Source organism: Limulus polyphemus, unplaced genomic scaffold, assembly GCF_000517525.1.
Source record: "Limulus polyphemus unplaced genomic scaffold, Limulus_polyphemus-2.1.2 Scaffold334, whole genome shotgun sequence".
NCBI lineage: Eukaryota > Metazoa > Arthropoda > Merostomata > Xiphosura > Limulidae > Limulus > Limulus polyphemus.
Genome location: NW_013665944.1, coordinates 311,977 through 326,147, shown reverse-complemented (window position 1 = coordinate 326,147; position 14,171 = coordinate 311,977). Strand labels below are relative to the sequence as shown.

General features: G+C 29.0%; 1 protein-coding gene across 1 annotated transcript in view; it reads right to left on the bottom strand.

The window, feature by feature from the left end:
• Nucleotides 1–3,753: 3,753 nt before the first annotated feature.
• The window catches only part of LOC106457457 (tyrosine-protein phosphatase 69D-like), a 276,299-nt gene continuing 265,881 nt past the window's right edge, over nucleotides 3,754–14,171 (bottom strand). The window contains exons 24-29 of the mRNA XM_013916878.2: nucleotides 14,001–14,077; nucleotides 13,414–13,545; nucleotides 12,797–12,922; nucleotides 10,343–10,494; nucleotides 9,938–10,073; nucleotides 3,754–9,626 (exon numbers count right to left, since the gene is read on the bottom strand). Coding sequence (XP_013772332.2) covers nucleotides 9,543–9,626; nucleotides 9,938–10,073; nucleotides 10,343–10,494; nucleotides 12,797–12,922; nucleotides 13,414–13,545; nucleotides 14,001–14,077 — 707 coding nt within the window. The 3' untranslated portion in view covers nucleotides 3,754–9,542. The remainder of the gene's footprint in view (nucleotides 9,627–9,937; nucleotides 10,074–10,342; nucleotides 10,495–12,796; nucleotides 12,923–13,413; nucleotides 13,546–14,000; nucleotides 14,078–14,171) is intronic.

Below are 14,171 nucleotides of genomic sequence, written 5' to 3'. Positions count from 1 at the left end.
TTTACAGTATTTTTAAAATATAAAAAGCAGGAAATGTTATAAAAAAAAATACTTTTGTTTTGTTGCTATTCAAACCAACATTATCATTATAGTTTCCTAAGTTTCATCAGGAATGTATGTGGATCAATATTTATTCAAAGGGCTTTTCAAAATGTTTAGACAAATATACAGATAAATGTAGTTATAACATCAAAATACTTATCTGTTTTCCCCTTACTTTATTCTAATTGGATCTTACAATAAGATTTTAGTGGTATTTTGGGTTTTATTTTTTAGATAACTGTAATGTTTCTTCTTTATACAGCAGTTTCTATTGTTTAATCCTTTTTTTTATAGTGTTTCAGCTTAATTATTTTTTTTTATATAGTTAAGTTCAGTTTTACAATTTTACAAAAATAGGGCAGTGTTTTAAGTTTTTAAAATAAAAAAATACAAGCTTTTCTTAGTATAGTTTCAAAAACCAGAACTAAAGTTTTTCATTACATTATAATCAAACTTATTATACAGTAAGCCAACTAATTTAGATTAAATTATTATTATTTATTCTGTGAACTATTATAGTCATCAACTTTACAGATTTATTCATTTGTTTTTTTATTTCAAAATGATATCCTAAGGAGAAAATTAAAAATATATTTTAAAGTATGTGTAATATCCAATGGAGATATTTTCAGTATTAAAAGAATGACCAGATATTATAGGTATACAATTTTATAGTATAATTTGCTGTGTAACAGCTGTTACAAGAACATAATGTATCTTTCTAAATCAATATTTATTTGATTTTTCAGAAAACCTGTTTGCTTATTGTACCATGAGTGTTTGTAGTGTAGGTTAATGTATACTGTAGATGTGTGAAAATAATCATATGTATAATCATTAGGTCTTCAAATAAAAATGGTAAAAAATTTATTTATGCATATAGTTTTTTTTTATTCAACTACATATATATTATTTGTATTCAGCAATGTTGAATTATTATAAATTACTGACACATTAAAATACTGAAACAGCTAACAGCAGACTTAATATTCCTTTCACTTTAATTACAAATGTAATCTGAATCAGTTGTGTATCTTTTAGCTTATTAATAAATTTGATAAGCTGAATTATATCAAGAATAAGAGGTATGAAAAAGGAAAAAATAAATGTTGTCCAATATTTATCAAGAAAAAAAAGGATCACAATCTTATTAAATGTTTATATTTTCTTCTCTGGGATGGAATGTCAAACAATTTTTTGAGAGGTGGGGTCAATGTGGTGTGAGAATCAGGACCAGTTATTTTCAAGGTCTCATTTTGTATTGAAAAATAAATGAGTATCCCCCTCCTCCCCATAGGCAAAATATAATATGCCTCTTTCTATCCAACACCTGAGCTAGTGAATTATGTGACTCTCATACTCTTAAGCTTTACCACGTTACAATGTATATGTGTAAATTTTCTGAGGTGAGGTCTACAATGCATAGTTCATAATCATGCACTTTCAGTGTCAGATTTAGAAGTTCTTATCTTAAAGGATAATTTTATAACTAGATTAGATAATTGAAGGAAATAAGGTTGTTTTTGCTATTCTGAAACGTAAATAAAAAGTACATAAAGGAAACTGGGCCACTAGGATGGATTAGTTTTCTAACATCGTTATTTAGGTGCCATAGTTTTTGACTGATGTTTAATTGCTGCTAATGAGATGTTGATGAATGACCCACATTCTATGAGCAGCTTAGTATCACAAACAAAATGTTGCCAACACTTTGAATAAGACCTTGTTCATCTGTTGATGCATGATTCTAACTAAGAAAAGGTACGACATAAGAGACATTAATTATGTTGACATACTTGTACAGTGATGAATCAAATAAATCATTCAATCTCTGTTATTGTGTCACGATAAATGTGTAAAAAGTGTCTGGTAAACAGTCATGAAATAGCACTAGTACATTGTTTAAATCAAAATTAAAACAGAAAAAAAACAAACAGTTTTCCAGCTATAGGAATAACATGAATATTTTGCCTGCTTAAAAAAAATACACAGGTTCCAACTAATGATATTTTCAGCCACTTAATCCAATCATAGGACTGATTCAAGATAACCAGTGCTAATGTGGTTGGTTGGTGTTTTTTGGTGCAGAGCACCTAGGCTATCTGCACCAAACAAACAGTAAAAGTTAAATTTTTATAAAATGTAAAAATAAATAGTTAAAACTAAACAATGTCTAAAATACAGATAAGATTTAAATAGAATTAAAAAAGCCAATGGCTCATAAAAAATTTAAAAATACAATCAAATTGGACAGTGTCATCATTTAAAGTCGGGGATAAACCCTTAGAAAACACGTCTAAAATGGTAACTTTGCTTGGAGTTGGAATGACAGCTTAATGTGGGCTATTGTGATGCTCAAGTCACAATACCCCACATTTTACTGTTGTACCATCATTACGGCTCCGAGTTAATGTTGTATTTTAATATATCATGCATTTCTATCTTCTTGTAATATTATAGTATTTATTCTTTTTTCTATATATTTGAAAGTTCCACATAACATGGTTGAGAAAGCCATTAAGTTTATTTCATTCTAAGCTTCCTTTGTTCTTAGAAATGAATAATGCCTGGTATCACCAGGGGAGGATATTGCTCAATATGATGAGCTGTGCAAGGATGCTGACAGCAGTGTCCTTCAGTGGTTGTTCCAGTAACATCTGTAGGTTACAGCCCCACCTATGTTGTAATAATGTAATGTAATGTGGTCCAGTAATGGTGATAATCTTGTGTACATAACAAGTATAAAATCTGTATTTTAATAAAGATTATTCATTTTGTATTATATTTTATGTTTGGTCTTACTTCATTTTACATGAACATAGTTAATAAAGATTTAGTAGTACTTTCATAATCAATATCTTAAGCAAATATCCCGTTATGTAATGGACCTATCCAATATAGCTGTAAAGTTAATTCAGTTTCATCTGGGTATATCACAGAAATATTCATACCCAATCAAGTTAGTCCTAAGTTATACATTTTACATGAAATAAATATTATAACAGTAATTTAAATACAATAAAGTTGTAGAGATGATGATTGTAAACTGGTAATACCTTTTTGGAAATTTATCAATTAAAAATTATTTCAATACAGTTAAACCTTATTATTAAATTTGAAACATTTTATATTATAGTATTGTTTTTAATTATAATTCACTTGGACACAAGCACAGTCCATCATTACAAGTTTTCATTTTTATATGGCATTCTCTTGTTCACAACTACCGATGAGGGAAGTGATTCCCAAAACTAGTCTTAGTGACAAGTAGCAATGATATTGATTTTTTTCAGTTTGTTCACTGAGAAATGTAGGAGAGCAAATTAGTAATAACAATACCTTTTCTCCAACACCCTGAATCAAGGTAGGTTTATTGCATCGCATAAAGAACATTACTCGCACTAAACACCTATATTTTTGTCAACCTCGGAGAGTAAATTCATTGCTTTCTACAAACTTTTTGTGTCACTGTAAATCTCCATCAAAACTTTTTCATGTAAATATACATAACTGGTTAATACAAAGCTTATGAGTGGAATTGGTTTACTAAAGTTTATTCAGAAAATTTGTATTAGAATTTTGAGGAACATAATTGTAGGAAATTTAATTTGTGTAAACATTTTTGGTTACTTTTAACCAGCATGTAAATCCCATAAGTTTGTTAATTCATGATAAATATGGGCAATAGAAATTGAATATTTTTATTGTTGCTTACAAAGACATACATATTTTTATGTACAGTTTCAGTAAATTCATGAAGATTACAGTTCCCTAACTTATAAAGTTCATTGAATTCAGATTAATTTATTTTTTTTAATATTCAAAATAACAGTTGGAGCAAGAATAAAAAACTGATACAATCACATTTTTTTACAACTTTCAGTAAAATTATGTTTTCAACAATTTCTTCTGGATACATTGTTTTAGAGCGCACTATAAATCCAAATATCACTCTCAGCAGATTTTTGAAGAATTGTTGGTATGTATTTAATAGTAAAATAATGTATAGATTTTTTTACTGTTAACTGCATAACAGAAATACATCTGTCGTCAGTGTTAAATGATTCTAAAAAGACAACTGTTAAACTGAAAAAATGACATGAAATTGTAATGCAAAACAGCTTGCTCAAAGAAACAGTTTGTAAGATTTTCTTTATCAAAGAAGTTTCAGTAAAATTTTAGCTAAGTAAACTGTTATGGTTTAAAAATTACGAGAAAATTGAAACTTTTGAGATATGAAGTTTTTATTTGGTTTGTTGAGAACTCCAACAGAATCACCCTTTAAATTTATAGGTCTTTTGTACTTTTGTTTTTGGAAGTGCATACATGGGCTAGTTATGTTAAAACAAGATAACTAACTCAACTTCTCAATTTTCAATTACTGATTATTTATGAAATAAAATACAAACAGCCTTTTAACAGATATTTATAATTTTTTTATTTTTAACTCGGCTATTCCAACAGCAAGTATAAAAATGGCCAGAATGAGCTACCAACCAGACACCTATAAATCTGGAAGCTTGATAAGTACTGTATGTATAATAGCATGGTAGCTTACTTCACTTGCTATGTTACAGTAAATTTTGGAGAGAACTTGATAAATGCACAAAATTATTAACCTTTTAACATGAATTAGTTATTTTACCATTAAATCTCATGATTTACTCACACTACAACATAGGAGGAGATAAGTTACAAATACAATACCTGCACAAATTCAAGGTTTTAAGCAGTCATTTTATACCCTATAATGAATTTTTAAAATGATTCTACACCGTATTAACTGATACAAACAGTTTTCTAAAACAGAATAACAGGTCATGTTAGGTATCTTCCAGGTATGTCACATAGTGTGAATAATCTGAAGCATTATGGGAAGTTTACTTATATGCCATCTAACTAATTCATGTTCTTTTGGAGTTACTGATTCATAGGTACACATAATAATCAGCTACAAATAAAATGAGGAAATAAAGTTTTACTGTTAAATTATAAACTTAAGACATTGATTGAGCAATTCATATCACTTGAGTTGTGCCTTTAGAGTTAATACTTAAAGCAACAATTTTAATTATCAATTTAACACAAACCTCATGTTAAAAGCTGTAGTGATTAAAACAGATATAATAAAGAGTAATGGGTCTGTAATATCAAATTAACTTTCAGAAATCATTGGAGAGTTATATTTTAGGAAAACATACAAAGATATTGTGGCAGGAGCTGGGATTAAAATATTATGCATTAGTTCAGACAAAGTAACTATGTATCCATTATCTAATAACAAGAAAAGAAAATAATTTTGATCACTGCTGTAATTAAAAATTTCAGACAGTATCTATTCTAAGATGTACATTATAATAATTATTGAGTTGTAATGTGATAGCTGATAAGAGCTTCATTACAGACAAATTTCAAAAACCAAAACTCTTTAATACCACTGTGTACTAGATGAGTAGCTGGAGTTATCTTCAGTAAACTAGCATTCCTTTAAAGGAGCAGTGTTGTCTATGCTGTAGTATGTATTCATCAGGTGATAATTCAACAACCTTAATTTTCTGGTAACTAACATGATAACATAATTAAACGTATATATATATATATACATCTATTATGTGCTTTAGATATTGTTAACCATATATCATGGTTTATCAACATACATATATATTATGCAAAGCTGGTGGGGGGTAGATCTTCACATAAATAAGGGGGATGACACTTGGATAATTTTTACTAGGACGGCTGGTATACAACCATTAAATTACTGGAAAGAGTCAAGTAGTAGGTTATCATTTATATTGTTTCTGGCAGGCAAAAGTTGTTTTTACTTTTTTATCATAACTTGTATAAATTAATAATTTTTTTTAAATTTAGTATTAGATGTAAACTGTACTACTTGTTAATCCAAAGTAATGTCTTTAACAAACAAAATTACTGCCATCCAATTTGAAACAGGCATGTCAGTCTTTACATTTTTTGTTATTCTGAACTGTTATGTTCTTAAGAAATCATAATTAAGGGCAGTTTACACATACAAAAAGGATGGTATGTAAAAAACATGGGCCAAAATGAACAAATATTAAACACGAATGAGATTTATAAACTGTTTTAATTTAAATATAAGCTAAATTGTATGCACAATTTACACATTGCACAGTTCGCAGTCCTTTCATCTCTGTTATCCAAAAAAATTATGAGTGGACTTGTCAGTTTATTAATGCCACTAAAATTTGTAAATGAACAAATTGGCTGAGAAATGTGCACGACAATTTCCAAATGCACACTTTGTTTTATTAAACTAAGTTTATTTTTGTTAGTGCATGCCAATTTCTAAATCTACATAGTTTATAAATCTATGACAAATTTTAATAAAATGAAGTGCAAATCATAAATTCACGTCTATTCCAGTAAATCAAATATATTTCTCAGCAAACTTGACAATTTACAAATAGTAGTGCCATTTATAAACTAAGTATGCAATATATATAAATTGTAATTACAATTTAGCCTAAACTGCAAAGTTACATTTGGTACCTAATAAAATAATAAAACCAGTCAGTCATGCCTACTACAGCATATAATGCCAGTCAGTCAGTCTTCAACAACTAAGAAAACATGTTTTATTTCAGATGTTAGACATATACTTCACAGGAACAGGGTATTTAAACAATATGATTATACTTACATACCACTGTGAACTAATGCTATTCACATGAGACCAAATGATATGAAAATAAGGAACACACTAGTTAATTAATGGAGTATTTGTTATAAAAATGTATAAAACATTGAACATAAGTATAACAGTGTTTGTTCTAAAATTAAGATAAGATTGTTCACTTTGGTTTAAAGGAATACAGTTCTTAATTGTATTTCAACAAGACCAATGTTACCAGAAGCTTCAAAATTTTCTTTAATTTTGTAAGATATTTATTGAACATATGATGCCAGTACTTGAAATGTGCATGACTTGTATTTCATTCTAACTGACTTTTACGTTTGATGATAGAATCCCCAAAGTCTTCGTCAAATGATCCATAATTCTAAATATCTTGTACATTAGGTATTTTTGAGTCATGTTCACCTACCCACATGTAGCAGCATTGTTAGTAAAGATTATTTTCAATATGGCAAGATTTGTTGGATACTATAATAATTTGTAGTAATTTATATCTTTTGTAAGTCTACAATGACTAGTTACATACATAATATTTTGGAATAAGTGCATTAAAGAAAAAATGTTAAATTGGACAAAAAATGACTACTTCAAATCTGCAAGTACAGACTATTCCTTGAAGTAACATTTGATTGTTGATTAATGAAACAAGCTCATGCTGAGTAAGTAACTTTTTCTAATAATGTATTATTAAAAGTACAGTAAATGTATTAATGTTTTTTTTTATAAGTTTACACTTAAGTACTTTAACTGTGTTGTAACAAAACATAAATATAACAATCTGAAATGTAATTTAGAAATTAATTTAAAAACATAATACTAAACACATAAAAGTAAGTACATAAAAACCTAAAGTTGTTCCACAATTTTTAAACTAATATAATGAACAAGTGAATGATCAAAGAAAAAAAAATGTTAGGTTACTTTGAGAGGATGGATTCCCAGGTATGGCTATACATAATTCAATCAAGATTATTATCTTACATTAAGTATAGCAATCTTACATTTACGTCACACTTTTACAAGTGTACAGATAAAATTTACACATATTCTGTAAGGGGTTTCAAATGGTAATGTGATATTTATACAAGATAGTTTGATTTATATGTTATGCATGTACGGTATATTTGGCAGAGCTAAAAAATCTTTGTTACCTGTTTTTGGAAGAATAATGTCTTTGATAAACACTTAACATTCTATGTAGTATACTAACTATTGTTTATAACCTGTCACTAATTTAAAAACTCTGCTAAAGCATTTTCTTGAAAAGCATTTGAGCAAATTGTAGAAAAAATAAACTTAATACATAGCTAAATATGGATTAGTCCACTAGCTGTATCCATAAAAACTTTACAAAAACGTAAAAACAAAAACAAATTTGTAAATCATGTATTAGGGACAAATGATTTTTAAGAAACTTCACACAGGAATAATTTTTGCTTTAGTTATCACTTGTTAAACTCCGTGAATATTCAGTAAACATCTTGAAAATAGCATGCAATCAAAATCATTTATCCTGTGCACCTTCAATCAACATTGTTACTATTGGTAAATTACCTGTATCTACCTGTAAAGCTGGTAGATTAATTTATTAAAAAGTAAAATAAGGTTTACGTTCAAAGAACATTACTTTTAAGTATCTGTGAAATATTTAAAAAACAAAAAAATATCAATCTAAAATCCACACAGTAGCTGCCTTTGTTTCTATAGAATGCTTTTTCTTATATATATATTTAAAGTGAAATAAATGGCATGCAAATATTTAGAAACATAGCATTTTATGGTTACAGGAACTGTCACCATTTATGAACTAATATGAAACAAAGAGCTATAGTATAATCCACTAAAAACAGATTAAAATAATGGCAATTAAATATAAGTAAGTTGTATTAAACAATTATACTCTACAGGCACTTTTATCAAAACATCCCAGCTGACTTCTTGGTTTGGTGGCACATGTACATCCACTGAGCATCTGAAGCAAGATACATCAATACTGTTTTCTGCTCAAGACAAACAGCAATTATTCCTTACATATTAAAATATGTCAATTTCTAGTAGAATCTTGTTTACTTACTGCAAAGACAGTAAGACTCATTGATAGGTCATATATTAATCTATATTGATTGCAACATTTATACAAGCCACTGCACTATTAGATATCAACACTAACATGATTTTTAAACAAGAACAGTTCTTGCAGGTTTTTCCCTAGCCAACTGATCTAATTTATCAAATAAGGTTGTGACAAGTAATATTGCCCAGTTATGATGATGACTATAACATAATTTATAACTGAGAAACAACTGTGGCAGACAACTATACCTCTACTTAGTTATGGAAAAATTGATTTATTTCTCAAACACGAACAACTGTGGCAAACCGTTTTTGAAAGTCTTGATGATAGAATCTTGGTTTATCCAAATGGTGTTATTGTAACAGTCAGTTTTATCCAGTCAAAGGAACAGCTGAAAGAAATTGTGGCAGGTAATTTCCTCCAGCATGGTAATATCCACCTGATTTCTTTATCAAGCAGAAACAGTTATTACGACTGCAACTTTCTAACTATACCGAACAGAGAAGTTTTTATTGTGACAACTGTGTCTGGATTCATACAGCTGTTTTTCTCTCAAGGCAATTTCTTGTCCTTAAGAACTAGCTCAGATTCACTCTCTTCACACAAACATTGAAATGGCTCTAAAAACAAGATGAGGCACTAGTTAAAATCCATTCTAGCTGAATGACTGGCTGAACACAAAATTTCTCCTCAAAGGTTGGCAATGTAGGAACCACACACAACACATTCAACAAGTTATGCTTCTTTTATTCAAAGTGGGGTGTCACCCATGTCATAAAGTTTGTGAGTATGAATATAATCCAACATTCCCTGGTAAAGAAACTCATAGTGAGCCTGTAAGAGTAAAGAGAAAAAAACAACAACAAAAAGTTAAAAAAACATAGTTTTGAGATATGTTCCTGTCACTGAGACAGATTCATGTTTTTGGGATTTAAGGTTAAAGTAATAAAATAATTTCACATAATTTTCAAAATCAAATAATTTCTCTCTCTCTCTTGAAGCAACCTGTCAAACTGTAAAGTTAATTTACACTTAAGAAGTACTTCCAAATAAACAAATTTAACTTTCTTTAACTTTCAATAGAAAAAAAAAACCCTCTGGAATCTTTTTAATAACAGAGTTCTCATTTAACTAAGAGTAGCTACCAGTGTTTTCAGCATGCATTGACGCTGAGAGCGTGTGTATCTTGCAGCTTGGAAGACATCTACTCTTTCTTCATTCTTCAGCTGTTGGATAAGTACACTTAAGGTGACAAATATGCTACTCCGGTCACCACCTCCACTGCAAGTAGATTTTTACATCTCATTAGAAAAAAGCATAATGTTTTAATTTCTCTCTTCATGTCAAAAGGATCAAATGATTAAGGCTGTGTGTGTGTTTATATAGTGCAATAAAAGCAAGAACAAAGAAACCTTGTACGCATACTTACATCACACTTACTAGTGTGTACATTAGTCATATCATACCATCAAGTGATTAATATGAATTTTTTAGTTTCACAGTTTTTTGTTTGCAAACTTAAGACTACAAAAACCTAAACGTTTACAAACCTGCAGTGTACAGTAACAGGACCACTACTAGGGTCCTGTTCTTTGTTCTGTTGAGCTTGTTCAATTAAGTCAATAAAGGCTATTGTGTTTTCTGGAACTGTACTGGACCAGCCAAGGAATTGGAACTGGGTGAGAGTATGGTTGTCATTGTTCTGTAATAAAAGAATATAATTTAATTTCAAAACATTCCATATATGTTAGAATCACGCATTCACACAATATCAATCCTTAGTATGAGACTTTGGCTTGTATACACACACACACATGTATACATTTAACTGAGATGATTTATTTCCTGGGAGAATAAAACCCATAAAAAAACAATTTTTAACTATTTTATATCTACTGTTTTTCTTGGCAAACACATGTTTTCCTGATAATTCTGACCTCTATATTGCTTATGACTGAATACTTTCATCTCCCTAAAGCATAAATCTATATTGTTAGTAGAAAAATGTATCACAAAATTAATACACAAATGAATGGTAAATTCCAAAAATACAAACAATATGTACGGCTTATGTAAACATAATGAGCACCAAACTCATTTCAGCTTCTAAGAAAATCCAAATTCTGAAATATTATTAAATTCCCAGATGCTATTTTCGTTTCAACCACCTCTCCTTAAAGTATGCTTAGTCTCATTCTGAAATTATAGCTTAATACAATGTTAAGAATAGCATTTTGTCAGACACATTATCCTATTAGAATGTTTAATCCACAGTATTTAACACAAAGTTTTAAAAGTTGTGAATGTTGTACGCATGAGCTTTTGTTACTGTTATCTTATTATCATAATATAGCTCTCTGTGAATAAAATACAAAAGTACCTTTTTAAATAGTCAGTATCTTTCTCAGAGTCGTATAAAATCATCTGACATCTTAGCACATTTTTCTGTAAACCATGTGTACCTTATAAAATTCCACATAAATTCCAAATAAGCAATTTTGTTTTCGTTCATATAACACATGAATTATTGGATATCGGCTGAAGTTCTTGTTTCTAATACACAGTTGTTGGAATAGACTTATTTAAATACACGAAGGAAACAATAATTGTAGTTGATTTATATGCACAACAAGAAACCCTCTTAATAATGTTTAATAGTTCTTTATAGAATTATCCACAAGATAAAACAAACCCTAGTTTTACACACAAACTTTTCATAGGTAACAAATTTTAATAAGTTCAAACTATTCCAAAATAAAACAACCCCCGATTTTTCAAACTTTTCATAAAGAGACCTTATTTCCGGGTTTTGCACCATCTGCACAACACCATTCTGTCTGTGTTTCAAAAATGTCACAGTTGATCTCTTTCATAGAGTAGATGGATGATTAAAAGCAATTGCAAAGAAAGTACTTGGCTATATAGAAAAATGTTAAAATGAGCATGAGAACAATACAAAATTCCCTCATCAGTCACCACAACGTGCAAAAGCATAGGTACATGAGATGTATTAACACCTGCAAGCAAAGCTATTTCTCCAATCAAGGAATCTCATTACTTATCAATGGCAACAAGTGAGAGACACATTGCCAAACATAATAAGTACTACTATGCTTAGTAGTATGTAGATCCTGCACGTTACAAACTGTGTTAAGTAATGTGATAGCATCGATAGAGATCAATACTTTGAGGAACTGTTCCTTAGAAGAATAATACTTTTATAATGCCAGTTTATAAACTGGAACAATATGTGTTCTAGGAAAACAAAAATGTGAAATTTATACAGAAAATCTGGGAAGTGATACAATAAATTATCCACTAATGCTTATTAGCAACAATTAGCATAATTATGATATAATAAAAAAACACAAGTATATTTTTTCATAAATTTATTAAGGTCATTTCAAGGTGTAATTTTTGCCTGATATAATCCCAATTTAGTTCCCATTAAAGTTACATTTTGTGGATGGGTCTATTACAAATCATGAGAATAACATGGGTGAAAGTATTGCTGATCAGTAAACGCATAAACATCTGGGTATGTTTTGGGGCATTTTTGAAAGAAAAAGTTTAAAAAATTTTATTACACAGGGTCACTGGAGTTACTGCAAAAACAGTTTTGTTCCCCTAGACATCATGAATGCTATGCTGCAATCACTAACTTATTCTTTCCATAAAATGTCTGTTCTTGGAAAAGTCTAATATTTTAATACAAACTACAGGATACCAAACAAGTTTACATTTTGTAATGAAAGTGTCTTTAATATAGTACAATAATTCCTATCTTGTTAGATTTTTAAAGTGAATATCTAGAAGAGCTTTTTTCAAAAATGTGTTTGAAAATGATAAAAGCATCTGTACCTATGTGTTAATGAAACAAATATCTGTACCTTTATGTTAATGAAACAAATATCTGTACCTTTATGTTAATGAAAAAGTACCTTTACCTTTATGTTAATAAAAAAGTACCTTTACTTTTGTGTTAATGAAAAAAATATCTGTACCTTTGTGTTAATAACTTGAAATTCTCTTTTGGTAATATTTTCCCTAGTCTCCTCATTCTGGAACTTGACTTTTATGTAATCATATTCTTTTTCTTCTTCTCTTGGCCAGTACTGCTGACATTTTGTCTACACATGGACAAAATATTAAACAGAGACATGTACAAAAAACAATCTCATAATCTATAAACTGTTGTATAAGCAAATTGCAAACAGACATTAACTTAGTTAATTTTAGAAAATAATTAATTAGTCGATTTAACCATTGTAAAAAGTAGTGTTTACCCAGTGCTTTTAATAAAGTTTACCTAAAATAGGTTTCATCATCAAAAAATACTATTTGTGATGAGAAAAATATCAACTTTTCTTGACATACACAAAACATAAAACTCCGAGTTCATTTGTTTAATATATGTATATAACCATACACACACATGTACAAGTTTAATTTTCTTACAGAAAATGATAAATATCTACAATATAGTTACTTTTGTGAGGTGAATTAATAAATAACTATCGTATTTTTCTCACCAGTAAAATTTAAATGATTCTTCATGAATTATGTAAGTTACTCAATATTCAAAACTTCACTTTACAAACATATAAATATTTACAAGTACCTGTCCTTCACCAAGTTCAGACAGCATCACTACAGTTGTAATAGTTTGTTCCTTTACCATTCTCCAGAACTCAGTCACTGTGTTCTCTAGTGGGTCTTGGGTAATAATGAAGGATAGTGAACGATCATAACCCTGTGAAAAAAACAACAACATTTATTACATTTCATATAAAACTGAAACTTTTAAACACTATCAATAAATCTCTAACTTTAGTATTCAAGTAAATCGGTCATGTTCCTTAGTCCTTTTCAGTTTAAATAATAAGTAATAAAGCAGACAATTTTTCACATGTGCAACAAATCTTATAATTTTCTGACACTAAATTACTAAAGCAGGAGTGATGTAAAATTCGATACAGCTTCAGTTTTGTATTTCTTTTGCACAAAGTAATACTTTTTGAGATAAAGCAGACAATTTTTCACATGTGCAACAAATCTTATAATTTTCTGACACTAAATTACTAAAGCAGGAGTGATGTAAAATTCGATACAGCTTCAGTTTTGTATTTCTTTTGCACAAAGTAATACTTTTTGAGATCCGTTTGTTCGTGAATCTACACACAAAATATAAAAATAAGCACATCTAACCTGAATAAATGATGCATTGATATAGGATGAATGGTCTCGAGAAGCAGTTGGAGGAAGAATGACTCTGTTAATGTCATCTACAGGAGAAAAAATAAATAATGTATCTTTGTTTTTTTTTATCATAGATGCTATAAAAGAACAATTTTTTTTTAGTTACTGCAATAATCACTA